A 12,314-nucleotide genomic window follows, 5' to 3' on the forward strand; every position below is an offset into this window, starting at 1 on the left:
ACAATTTCTCTTTAAATAAGCTCAGCTAATGGTCCTGCTCTAATCTGAATGACACACACACAGGAAGACTGGTACTGGTTCTGCCACCTGGCCCTGGGTGACATTGTGGGACGTATTCTTTTTCTTCCACATGGTGAGTCATTCAGGGCCAGCAGAAGAGGCAAATGAGGCAACATAAGCACAGAATGACTGGCCACAGTTGGTGGCCTAAAGTGCCCTTTGGGACATGGGTTCCAGAAGGGCAGGGCAGGAAGCACCACCTGACCACTCATGCCCAGGTGTGTACACCAGCACAACTTGGATACAACCTGCTGAGTCCTGTGGGTCCCTCAGAGTGTGTATGATGTCTCACTGGACAGAGCCCAGCGTGTCATCTGAATCCCAGCATTCCACATCTTGACCTCTTAGCTCCCTGGTGCCAGTTAGTCTGAAGTCCCAAGATCTCGGGGCCCTGACACAGGTCCTTGTACCCACCGACCTTGTTTTCCAAAACCTCCAATGGGTAAGAAACAATCTCTTAGCTCCAAATGACATGCCTCAAACACTGTGAGTCCACAGGAAACTGCCCACTTGTCTGCTGCCCTGAGTCCTTCCAGAAAACCACTGCATTCTGGCAAAAGCCCCAAAACCAACTGGCAAGATCCTAAGGGGAAGGAGTACGCGTGTGGGGTGGGTGGAAATTTAGGGGTGTCTGTCACTGCTTTGGGTTGGCTTGCCCTGTTGCAGGCAGTGCTACACATAGTGGTAGATTTTATGCATAATGCATTTGTTTTTTTAGTTTCTCTGCACAAATGAAACAACGAGTACTTTTTTCATTATAAGAAAAACACTGTTCCAAATACAGTATTAAAATACGTTAAATGAGTGGGAATTTATAGACATAAATGTATTACTCTGTATGATAAACAAGGTATTTCTATGTTGTAGGACAATAGAATTATATATATGTATCAGACACTACTCCAGACACTTTATACCTCCTGTCTCCCATCCAACCATCCACCTATCCACCCATATATCCATTCATTCACCCAACCACCTACCCATTCACCTATCTAGCCAGATAGTCAGCGAGCCTACCATATATACAACTATTCATCCTTTGGTCCGTTCTTCCTTCCATTCTCCCACCCATCCATCCACCCAACCAATCAACCAACAACTCAATCAAACAGTCAACCAACATTAAGTGAACACCTCCTAAGTACTAGGCACTGTGCTAGGCTCTGGGCATCTAAAGTCATGTGACATCCAGTCTTTGTTCTCACGTAAAGCAGTTCATAGACTAGGACAAGTGTCCTATAGCCTAGGAAGGGTGACCTGTGCAGGGCTTTGCTGTTCACCACTGCTATATTTCGCATCTGAAAGTCTCTCATACCTATTTCTTAGTCTTGACTAATCTCCATACTTGGCATAGTCCCGAGAATACAAACCTTTATTACCTGAAAATAAAGAAATTCTTCTGCTCAGTATGTAACTTAAATTTTGAGTATGTCTATATAAAATCCCAGTAAGTTGGGACCACAACTGCAAACTTGGACCTCCTCAGAATATACTCCATCCCATCTAACATCTTCCTTCTACTTTGTTCACCTGCCAGCTCCTATTCAAACTTCCAACCACCCCTGGGCTTTCCCTTCACTTTGTCCAGGAATCTTTCCTTTGTGTCTGTATTAGCTCAAACCATTCTTTATGTCATTGGTTTTCTTCTGGAGCTCTTTGACCCTACGTTTTACATGGCTGTGTCTGTTTAGCTCACCCCTGTATCCCTGTCTTTAGCCCACTGTCTGTCTGTGTAGCATTCGATAAATATTTCTGCGTGAGTAAACAGATGAATGAGTAAACGGAGGGCAGGTTCCTGGGAAACATGTATTTCAAAGGCTGCTTAAAACATATGGTTTCCACTGCAATTTATTACTTCAGCCAGTAATAGAGAGGGAGGAGTACTGTTTTAGTTACCGTACATGAGAATGAGAATGATTTATTTTACAGCACCAAGTAGAGTAACTCATTATCATATAATGGAACAACACAGTGGAATGAGATCAGTTACTGTTTCTGGTAAGCAGCTATCCGTGAAACCCTCTCATCTTACAGAGGAGGAAACTGAGCCCTAGAGAAGTAATGTGTCCCAGGTCCCCAAACAACCTGGCAGCAAAGTAGCAACATGGAATGAAGTTTCTGGAATCCCAACCCACTGTTTCACTGTTCCTTCTACGTCATCTCCCTGTCCTCAGCAGCCATTTGCTTCCTCCCATTGTCAGGGAATGACCTTGTCCAAAGAAGGCACACCTGCACAGGTTTTGGAATCTAGGAATTACCGATGCTGATGACCATTTCCAACACTGACTTCCTTGAGCTGTGTCCTAAGCTTCTGATGATGACAATGATACTAAAAGATTGCACTTATCTAGACATCATGCTTTGTACTTTCCACACTTTCTTCACTTTATCCTCAAAACCACCCCATATGGCAGATATAAGACAGGGAAACTGAGTCTCAGGAGGATAAATAATTTGTTCAGTCCTACAGTTAACAAGGGATAGAGCTGGCTTTGGGGACCAAAATTGGTCTGGCTTGTGTGCATGCGTCTTTAACCTTTACATGATTTTTGCCCTTTTCATAAAAAAACGAGCAGCTTCAAATTTTGGATCAATGTTTAGTCCAATGTGGATGGGATGAGCCCCTCAGATCTTTGTTTCTTCCCACCCTCTCCCCATGACCTCTGGCCTTATAAAACCATCCTCTCTCACTTGTGAGAGAGGAAACCTCTCTCACAGTGGTTTCCACTGGTAGCAGTCCTGGTAAAATCTAGGGACTTCAAAATACCGACTATGCAAGCTTCTAGAGGCTTCTTCTGTGCCACATGTGGGATTGCTGGAAGTTTGTTCTTGCTTTTGTGAAATTCTGGGAGCCTGGTATGCAGGGAGGGGAGGGGGTTGAGGTGGAGCCCTCCTGGGCTGCACCCTGGCTGGTGGGTACACTCGGCTGTCCCTGCCAGGGGCCCCCACCCGCTGCCTGCGCCGCTCTGTCAGGCTGGGTCTGGCCCCTGTAACTGGCGGATGGACCTCAGAAAGGAATTCTTTGTTTCCTCTCCCACTGCACAATGAACCAGATGCTTTACTGTGTCCTGAGGCAGTTGGGGCCTCTCTGGCTGATCCACAGAAGTCTCACCTCATAATGAAGAACCTGGAGGGGAGGGGGCTAGAAAAGTTTGCACTGTGTGGGGAGAAGGACTAGGAGATCACCCTACCCAGATTTGCCGAGGGCTGCATTCTCCTTTCAATGGAAAAAAGAAACTTCCAAATTACACGGGAAACCAGAGAAGGGGAAAGTATAGTGAAGAGAAAGAGAATTAGTGCCCCGTGAAAAAGAAATGAGGATAAAAACACACAAGGGAAGAAGCAGGACAGTTCTTCCCCAAAACGTAGGAGACTTTGAAAAGACACTTGAGAATACATTTTTTCAAAGATCAGAATGTGTGGAGCTGAGCCTTTCAGAGGTTTCAGAACGGGAGAATCTGACCCCTGTGCCACCGTGGTCCTGCCAGGGGCATTGCCAGGGGAGAGACCAAAGGATTCCTGAGAAAACCTGAAACCACATAAAAGGGAATGAGGAACTGATCTCTCTTAGTTTTCATGTAACTTAATGCAAAAGCAGGGGAGACTTTTTTGTGAAAGACTCACTGTCAAATTCAAGGCAACAGAGTTCTTGACTGGTTGAATTTCACAAACGTGTCCTCTGGGCAGGACATCTGTCCGTTCCTGAATTCTGATATTTCGTCACACCCTTGGATCGTTACCCAAAGAACCTCACAGATGAGATAGGCAAAGGGAAGGCCAAAGCAAAATGACTTATCTTCTTGGGTGTATTTGCCACACTAAAAGCACGTGCTTTCACATATCCATGTGATTGAGGGAAACCAAGAATTCTGATAGGAGATATTTGATAAATCTTTCAGATTTGATTGAAAAATCTCCTGGTTTTTACACGTATCCTTGGTTTTTGTTGTTGTTGTTGTTTTGTTTTTTGTCGTGATTGCTGTGATCTTGGTCAAGTACAGCAGGTCCTCAAATAACATTATTTCGTTCAACGTTGTTTGGGTAGAATGTTCATGAGAAAAACAAAATTGATTTCTGGCTGGGCCTCTGTCTGTGTGGAGTTTGCCCATTCTCAGATCTGTGTGGGGTTTCTCCGGGTACTCCAGTTTCCTTCCACATCCCAAAGAGGTGAACATGAGAACTGGTGTGTCTAAACTGCCCCAGTCTGTGTGAGGGTGGGTGTGGATGTCAGTGGCCCTGCGATGGAAGGGTGTCCCATCCAGGGTGGAGTCCCATCTTATGCTCTGAGCTGCCATGAGAGGCTCTGACCACCGGAATCCCTGACCTGGAATAAGCAGGTTGGAAAATCCTTCTCTTACTTGCTTTCACTCATCTTTCTTAAATGCATGTATAGCTCACACTTCTCAATGTTTAATATTAGAAGTGTTTTCAGTCTTTATTTAGAAGTTTGGTGATGTTTTAGTGACCAGAAATATGCCATAGGAACTTAACTCTGGTTTGTATCGATCAGCCTGTGATAAAATTGGTCTTGTTATACATCGTTTCACCTAATGTCACAGTTTCCAGGAACCTATTGATGATGTCAAGTGAAGACTTACTGTAATCTGAGGTACGAGGTCAGACAATTAAGTTCGTGAACTCGTCCTAGAAAAAGTGCTACCTACCTCATTGCTGAATATCACTACGGTCACCTTCGAAGTCCTCCCCTTGGGAAGCTGTGCACCGATTCCAGCGCCTAGTCTAACCTTCAAAGCAGTTTTTGAGTTTTTTCTGGAAGGGCCATCAGAGCTGTCCGAATATCATCAAAATGTCTTTCTTTCAATATTTCTTTTATTTTGGGTAAAGAAAGAAGTCCCTGGGGGCCAGATCAGGTGAGTAGGGAGGGTGTTCCAATACAGTTATTTGTTTACTGGCTGAAGACTCCCTCACAGACAGTGCCGTGTGAGCTGGTGCATTGTCGTGATGCAAGAACCATGAATTGTTGGTGAAAAGTTCAGGTCGTCTAACTTTTTCACGCAGCCTTTTCAGCACTTCCGAATGGTAAACTTGGTTACCTGTTTGTCCAGTTGGTATAAATTCATAATGAATAATCCCTCTGATATCAGGAAAGACTAGCAACATTGTTGTAACAAGTTGTCAAACTTAATTGTCAGACCTCTTGTCAGGGCTTCAGTTTCTTTACTTCCAAAATGAGGGCTTAGCCAGGACTACTTTCCATCTTCAAATGTTCAACAAACTAACTCCAGGCACTCGGACTACAGATGTACTTGAGAAGTTAAAAGCTGGGGACGGCGGTCAGACGAGTAACCAGATAATTATATAATATTGGAGCTACAGGAACACAGAGATGGGACAGCTCATATTAGGATCCTATGTCTATTTACGGTGTGTGTGTGTGTGTGTGTGTGTGTGTGTGTGTTATACCATCAGCTGCAGTTGCATTTCCTTAGTTAGCTAATTATTTAGTTGTGTAACTTGCCTAATAGTTTAGAGACTCAAATAGAACCAACACATCCCACTATTTCTAGAATCTTCACCATCTAAACATAAACGAAGACTTATGCTTCAATTATGCAACAAACACCCCTAACCATAGCCTGTGAAAACGACTACTCATTGGATCTGCATTTCATTGGGCAAGTTTGAAATTAAGCAAGGATGAAAAAATACGTCACTGTCTTTTGCAACATATAATAACAGGAGTCTGGACTGTGCGAGTTTAACGAGGGATCTATGAATATAACACACTAACCTTTTCGTTGTTGTTGTTTGTTTGTTTTTAAAGAGTGGGCAAGTGAAACTGTAGCCTGACGACACTTTGCCTGGAAACTTCAGGTGGAGTAATATGTAAGGCTTTAAAAATACGTGCTAATTCATTAAACAGAGGCTACTGAGTCGGGCAAGTATCGCATTAGAGTCACTCTAGCCCTGAGTGAAGGGCTGCCTCCCCGAGCACAGCTGCACAATTCATCAACGTCAGGGCTTCTGCTCCAGGGCCACCAGCTGACTTCCAGCGTACTGAACTGGAACCGCACACACGCCGTGTTGGGACGTCCAAGCACTTCAAAACCTGCCCCTTTCAACACTTGGTTTCTCCTCATAATTACTTCTTGTGTTTCCCTCCTGATACTCATTTAAATGCTAAATAAAGGGAGAGAGTTCTCCAAGGCAAGGAATTCGTGGCTGTAACCTGGAGCTACCTCAGAGTGACAATTAAAATCAATTATACCCCATGTGGGTATAATTATAGCAACTTAATGAGTAGGAATATGAAATGACTGTCTCCTGGGAAACAAATATACTTTGTTATGTGAACGCGTGTGACAAGGACTGCTCAGCACTTGTCAGATTGTTTCTCAAGTTCAATTCTGAGCTCCACTCAGGTGGGGTCTGCAGGGGGCTGAAGTGCTTAGAGAAGGCCTGGGGGTGCCGAGAATGCCAGGAATGGGCCTTTTCCAAGGAGGCGACAACGTGGTTATTTCTCAGCCGCGGTGACACAGGCCGCTGTTGGCGCTGTGTGTGTGGCAGCTGCAAGGGTGTGGATGACGTGAGGAGAGAACACTGTGTTATTACTGCTGAGGCCAAGGCTGCATGGCTGGTCGGAAGGAGACCCAAGGTCAGCCCGGGAACCGCTCTGACCATGGCACTGGCGGAAGTCGCTGCTTTGCTGGAGGTCTTCGAGCCCAGGGCCGCGGGCTTCCTGTTCCTGAGCCAGATCATCACTGGTCCTAGGTCCCCTGGGTGGCTATTCTGCACCCAGAATAATAAAATAATTTACTAGAACTGAAAATGTCCAGCTGTGCCCTTCACGTGCCAGAAGTCTGTCAAATATTCTAGAACAAGAGGTGTACCAGGGTTGCTTCTGTGTGACTCTGGCCTGAGTGAGTCGGGGTTATGGGCGACTCCCTTAGGACCTTCTGCTTCCTGTGACTTGGGAGCAGTGCAGCCTGTGGAGTGCCCGCTACAGCCCAGCGGGTACTTAGGACTTGAGTCTGCACCCTCCCCAGATCCCTACCTCATCTGTATTCCTGGAACCCCCTGAGCAGTGTTTTGCAAAACTGTCCTGCAGACAACCTGCATAGACTATCACCTGGAATGCTTGTGAAAACACAGGTCTCTGCTCCCCTCTCAGACCTGTGCCTCAGAATAGGGATGGGGAGGGAAGGCAGGAATCTGTATTTTACATAAACGTGTCTTGGTGATGTGCATGCCCAGTGAGGGTGAGACTTGTTGCCCTGGAACGTGCATAGTTATTTGGGAACTGAGCATGGATGGGCACAGGAAACTTCGCTTTTCCCAGAGAGACTGCTCTCGGCCCGAAAGGTCCTTCCTCTCTCCCTCCATTCCTCGCACTGCAGTCTTCTCTCTAGTGTCTGATATGGGCTGGGCCAGGCACTATGGTGAATGCAATAAATGAAAGATTAAGAGATGGGCCTTGACTTCAAGGGGCAAATATTCGATCTAGCTGAGGACATCTGAACAAATAAACACAAAACACAAAACACTGAATGAGCCATAGTAAAGAGGTGCAAAGCATTCCAGGAGCAGCGCAGAAGAAATAATACACTAGAGTGGGGGGATAGGAGGTACACCAAGATCAAGGTCAGAAAAGTCTTCAGTGAAGAAGTGACACTGAGATGGCCTTGAAGGAAGAGCAAGCCTTTGTCGAACTGAGAAAGAAGCAAAAAGCATTTAAAGCGTATGATGAGAGAGAGTTACACAAGTTTGAAATATATTTGAATGTAAGTCTGGTTCACCTGCAACTAATCACTGTTATGGTAAACGTATCACAATCATGATGACATATATTGGTTTTGACTCTACCCTGAGACCTGCAGAATAGACTCGTTCTGCCAAGACTTTTCTCAGCTACCATAAAGATTGGTTGAGATGGGAAATGCTCAGTGGTCTCTTTTTGAACACATGGCTGCTGTTGCTATTCTATTAATGTGGGCTGGACAGTGAAAGGCCAGGGGCGCCCAAGAAAACCAGCTCCCCTGTGGGCGGCAGGGGAACCAATCCTCGGACTAGGTGTCCGTTGATCCTCTTCTCCCGGGGCAAAATGCATTGTTTGAATTCAATAGCTATCCAATAACACCTGACAGCCCGCCCCTTACCACTTGTTCACCACAGGCATGGTTGAGCTGAATGTTTTGACCTTTTAAAAATAATACTTGTAAGATGGATATCTGAAAGTGAACTAGGAACAATGGCACACATTCAAACCCTGGACTCCCACAGGGCCTGCCGTGGTGGCCAAAACCATACACAGACATTAAATAGAAAGTCAGGAAACCTCGGCTTGGGTTCCAGTTTTGCCACCACGTGACTTTGGGCACATCTTCGACCTTTCTGAGCATCTTCAACTGTGAAGTGACTGCAATATCTGACTGGCATTATTATTATGATTATTTATTATTATTATTAATTCTGCGTTGCTAGCAAACTGGGAATTTGTACAAGGCAATCCTAGATCATCATGAAGACAGCCATTATCTTGCTGCTTAGTATAATGTCAAATGTAGCAGAGTTTAATAGTTTAATAGTTTAATAGTTTTAGTTTAATAGTTAATAGTTTTAGTGGTGCGCTGGAATTGGGTGCAAACGCGTGCTTCTCTTCCGTCCCAGCTTGATTCAATGACGTCATATTGGTAGCCTGACGTCAGCCATGGGAGGAGTATTTACACCATGGAAACAGGCAAATACCAGGATTCCCTCTCCTCTCCCCGAGGAAGACATTCCTGGTTGTTAAACATTTACAACACATCACAGGTTATGAGGTTTCTAAAAGGGTCAATAAAATTACCTTTTAGAAATCAAATAATATTTTAGTGGCTGTTGGGATCATGATTTTAATAATTTTTAAAACTGGATGTTTAAAAAGTGCCCTGAAGTGCCTTTTTTTTTTTTTTTTTTTGTAAGTCAGGGTTGTGGACATATTTACATGCAGTAAAATGTACACATTTTAATCATCCAGTTCTGAGTTTTGACAAATGTACACAACCATGTACCCATTCCCAGGTGCTAGGACTGCACCGTCCTGTTCCTTCTGAAGTCATGCGTGACCATGTGACCTGCCTTGGCCAATGAAATGGAAACTGATGGGCGTCACTTTGGGACAGAAGCATGAAACAGCCGGGCCACAGAAAGACGGTAGCACTAGGCACTAGCACTAGGGATGGGCATGGAGTGTGAGTACGAACTTAATGTTTGATGCTTTAAGCCACTGGCATTTGGGGGCTGTTTGTTACTGAATCCTAAACTTGACCATCCCCACGGAGACGGATGATTGCCAATGAATGACAAAGCAGGTGGATTAGCTGGTTAAAATGTGCTGCGAATAAAAAAATCTAACTTCCTTAGCACACTGTTCAGGGCCCTTCACCAAAAATGATCTCCAGCTACCGCTCCAGTGTCATTCCAGACCTTCCCTTCCTGTATTTGAGCTATACTGGGTATGTGAAATGCCTTGAACATATTCCTACTACTACTACTACCACCTACTGACCACCTACTACTGTTTCCCCGAAAAGAAGATGTAGCCGGACCATCAGCTCTAATACATGTTTTGGAGCAAAAATTAATATAAGACTATATAATTAATTAATATAATATAATATAAGATATTATAGTAAAATAAGACCAGGTCTTATAGAAAAATAAGACCAGGTCTATATTAATTTTTGGTCCAAAAGACGCATTAGAGCTGATGGTCCGGCTGCATCTTATTTTCGGGGAAACACAGTATGTGCCATACCATTCTCCACACTTCCCAGTTATCACCACGTCCCAAGCACCATATTTTTGCTCCCTGTTGTCTATACCTCGCATGCCCATCTCCTCTGTCTTGATCCTAAAACATCCTACTCATCCTTTATGATGCGGTTCAAATGACATCTCCTTTGGGAAGTGTTACTGACCCTTTTTCTGATAAAATTAATTTCTCCACTGCTAAGCTCCCAGACCATGTTGTGCAAAATTTATAATATTATGTGTCTACTTCTGTGGTTCCCCTGACCCTGTCAGAACACTGGACTATGCACCTACTCCAGCACTTACATAGGGTAGGAGTTCAGGCCTGGGAGAAAAGAATGACAAAAGGTGGCATTTTGGGTGGGCAAGGAGCAAGTAGGCCCAAGTCTGGTTAAAGTAGTCAACTGTGATTGCATTTTAGACCAAAAGGTCCAAGTGAATCTTCCAAAATTATACAGAATCCTCTCAAAATAGTTCACTAATGGACGGGTCTGGATTTATCCTGAGTGGACCCTGATCTCTGTATCAAATGTAAATCAACCACAGACAAACCCTGACATGACCTAGTTAGGTTTTGACACTGGGGCTAGCATGATGGTCTCTTTTTCTGAGATGCCATGGTACGTACTCCTACGACAGAAGTGCCTGAAAATGCTCCCAGGGCTCCCCCTAGATTATCTGGTTAAAGAGCCATGGGGGTGGGGCCCCCACTCTGTCACAGCTTCAGTTACCAGCTGTGCCCCAGCTCCTATTCCCAGGAGACGAGTGGTGTCCTCCCTTCAGGGTAACATTTCTTGGGTCTCAAGGTCCCCAGGTGCTGAGAGCTTGCATTCCCAGATAATTCCTGTAAACAGCTGGCACCTAAATCCAGACTGCCTGGTGCCAAAGTAGTTTCATTATCTCCTCACTAATAAAATCGCTCTTACACTTGACCCATGAAAAGAGAGATAAACAGGGTGGAGGTGGGTTCCTCCCCAGAACACAAATTCATCCAGCAGAGCATGTAGCCTCAGCAGGCCTTTCCATCTTCTTTTATCTGGCTGACCCTGGCTTTGGCAGTTTCTTCTTTTCCTCACTAAAGCCTATTCAAGGCCTTGCTCAAATCATGTAATGTTGTAGAATTCACTGCTAATCTTGGTGAATGACAGGTGGCAAATTAGAATGCACCCATCTCACAAAACAATTCCCCTCCCAAAATTGAATAATAGTGTCCACAACTAGCTAGCATTTTATACTTTGCAAAGGGTGTTCAGATGCATCAATTCTCAATCCAGCGTCCCTTCACAATAACCTTGTGAGATGGAGATAGCTTTACTATCCCTATTCCATAGGTAAAGAAACTGAGACTGAGAGAGTACGAAGCATTGCCCCAGATCACACAACCAATAAGCTGTGGACTCAGGACAGCACCAAGGCTTTCTGAATTCACACCACACTGCTCTGGCTCTCTGGCGAAACAAGGAAGGTGACCACCAGTGCCATCTACTCTTGCACTCTTCCCGTAAAGTGTTTCACGGTATTGACAATTCAGCTTTATATCGAATTACATTTACACAGTTAAGCATGTACCAGCCAACCATGGCCCGTCTTGCAGAGAAACAGGAAGTATAATTCTCTCTCTACAAAGATTGGACAAATAAAAACAATTTCAGAAATATTGGAGGTTTCTGTGTGTCACCTGATCTAGTTGATGAAAATTCCGTGACCACAGAGGCACACGCTGATTTCCAAAGACAAAGAAAGCAGGAGAGTCTAGGAGACTGCAGGTGGAGCCCAGGTACATTGCAGAGCGGACTTGGGTGAGTCCAGTGAGGTGCAAAATGTAAGGGGCACTCACTCTTGGGTCCTGAGCCTGCACAACCCTGAGAGTAAGCATCTCCTGTATCTTGTGACCTTGATCCTCCCTTGCCTCAGCCACGTCCCAGCCTGGGCATATCAAGTCCCCTTATCCCAGAGCTAGTGGTCTCAGGCTGCTGAGGAGCAATAATGAAAGCTGGATCTCCAGAATGAGGTTAGAAGCAAACTAAAAGTAGAACGCAGTTACCTCCAAATTGTCTTGCCCAGAAAGAACAGGCTACATCATGTGCCTGTCCAGTACACAATGAAAATGGGTGCCCCTTTTTCAAAAATTATTAAGAATTTCAAGCAGATTGCAGCAAGGCATTAAATTACGTGAGGGTCTTCCAAGCACAGGGCTCCGTGAGGCTGCACAGGCCTCATGCCCACGAAGCCAGCCAGCCCTGTACCCAGACATGTCCTCCATCAGAAGTGTGGCCCTCCTGGTGAGGCATCACCTCCAGCCAGATTCAGGTCTTTAAGCACATACCTGGTCGCCTAGATGATGACCTCTACGAAATCCACAGAGATGTCTCATCAGGGGCCACTGAAATAGTACGGAGATGGAATTCAGAAGGCACAGGTCCTTATAATTAGGTTCTATGACCCTAGGCCAATCACAGAATGCTTTTACACCCAGTTTCCTCATTTGGGTTGGTTTA

The 12,314-nt window shown here is 44.9% G+C and overlaps 1 protein-coding gene across 2 annotated transcripts in view; it reads right to left on the minus strand.

Annotated features, from left to right (window-relative positions):
* CHN2 (chimerin 2) overlaps positions 1–12,314 on the minus strand; it is a 265,760-nt gene that overhangs the window by 48,495 nt on the left and 204,951 nt on the right. The window contains exon 7 of one of the 2 annotated variants that reach the window (XM_081079748.1): positions 12,143–12,199. The exons of the other annotated variant lie outside the window; for it this stretch is intronic. Within the exon in view, the coding sequence (XP_080935874.1) occupies positions 12,143–12,199 (57 nt within the window). The remainder of the gene's footprint in view (positions 1–12,142; positions 12,200–12,314) is intronic. 2 annotated transcript variants of the gene reach the window in all.

The sequence above is a fragment of the Rhinolophus hipposideros genome, assembly GCF_964194185.1.
Source record: "Rhinolophus hipposideros genome assembly, chromosome: 18".
Lineage (NCBI taxonomy): Eukaryota > Metazoa > Chordata > Mammalia > Chiroptera > Rhinolophidae > Rhinolophus > Rhinolophus hipposideros.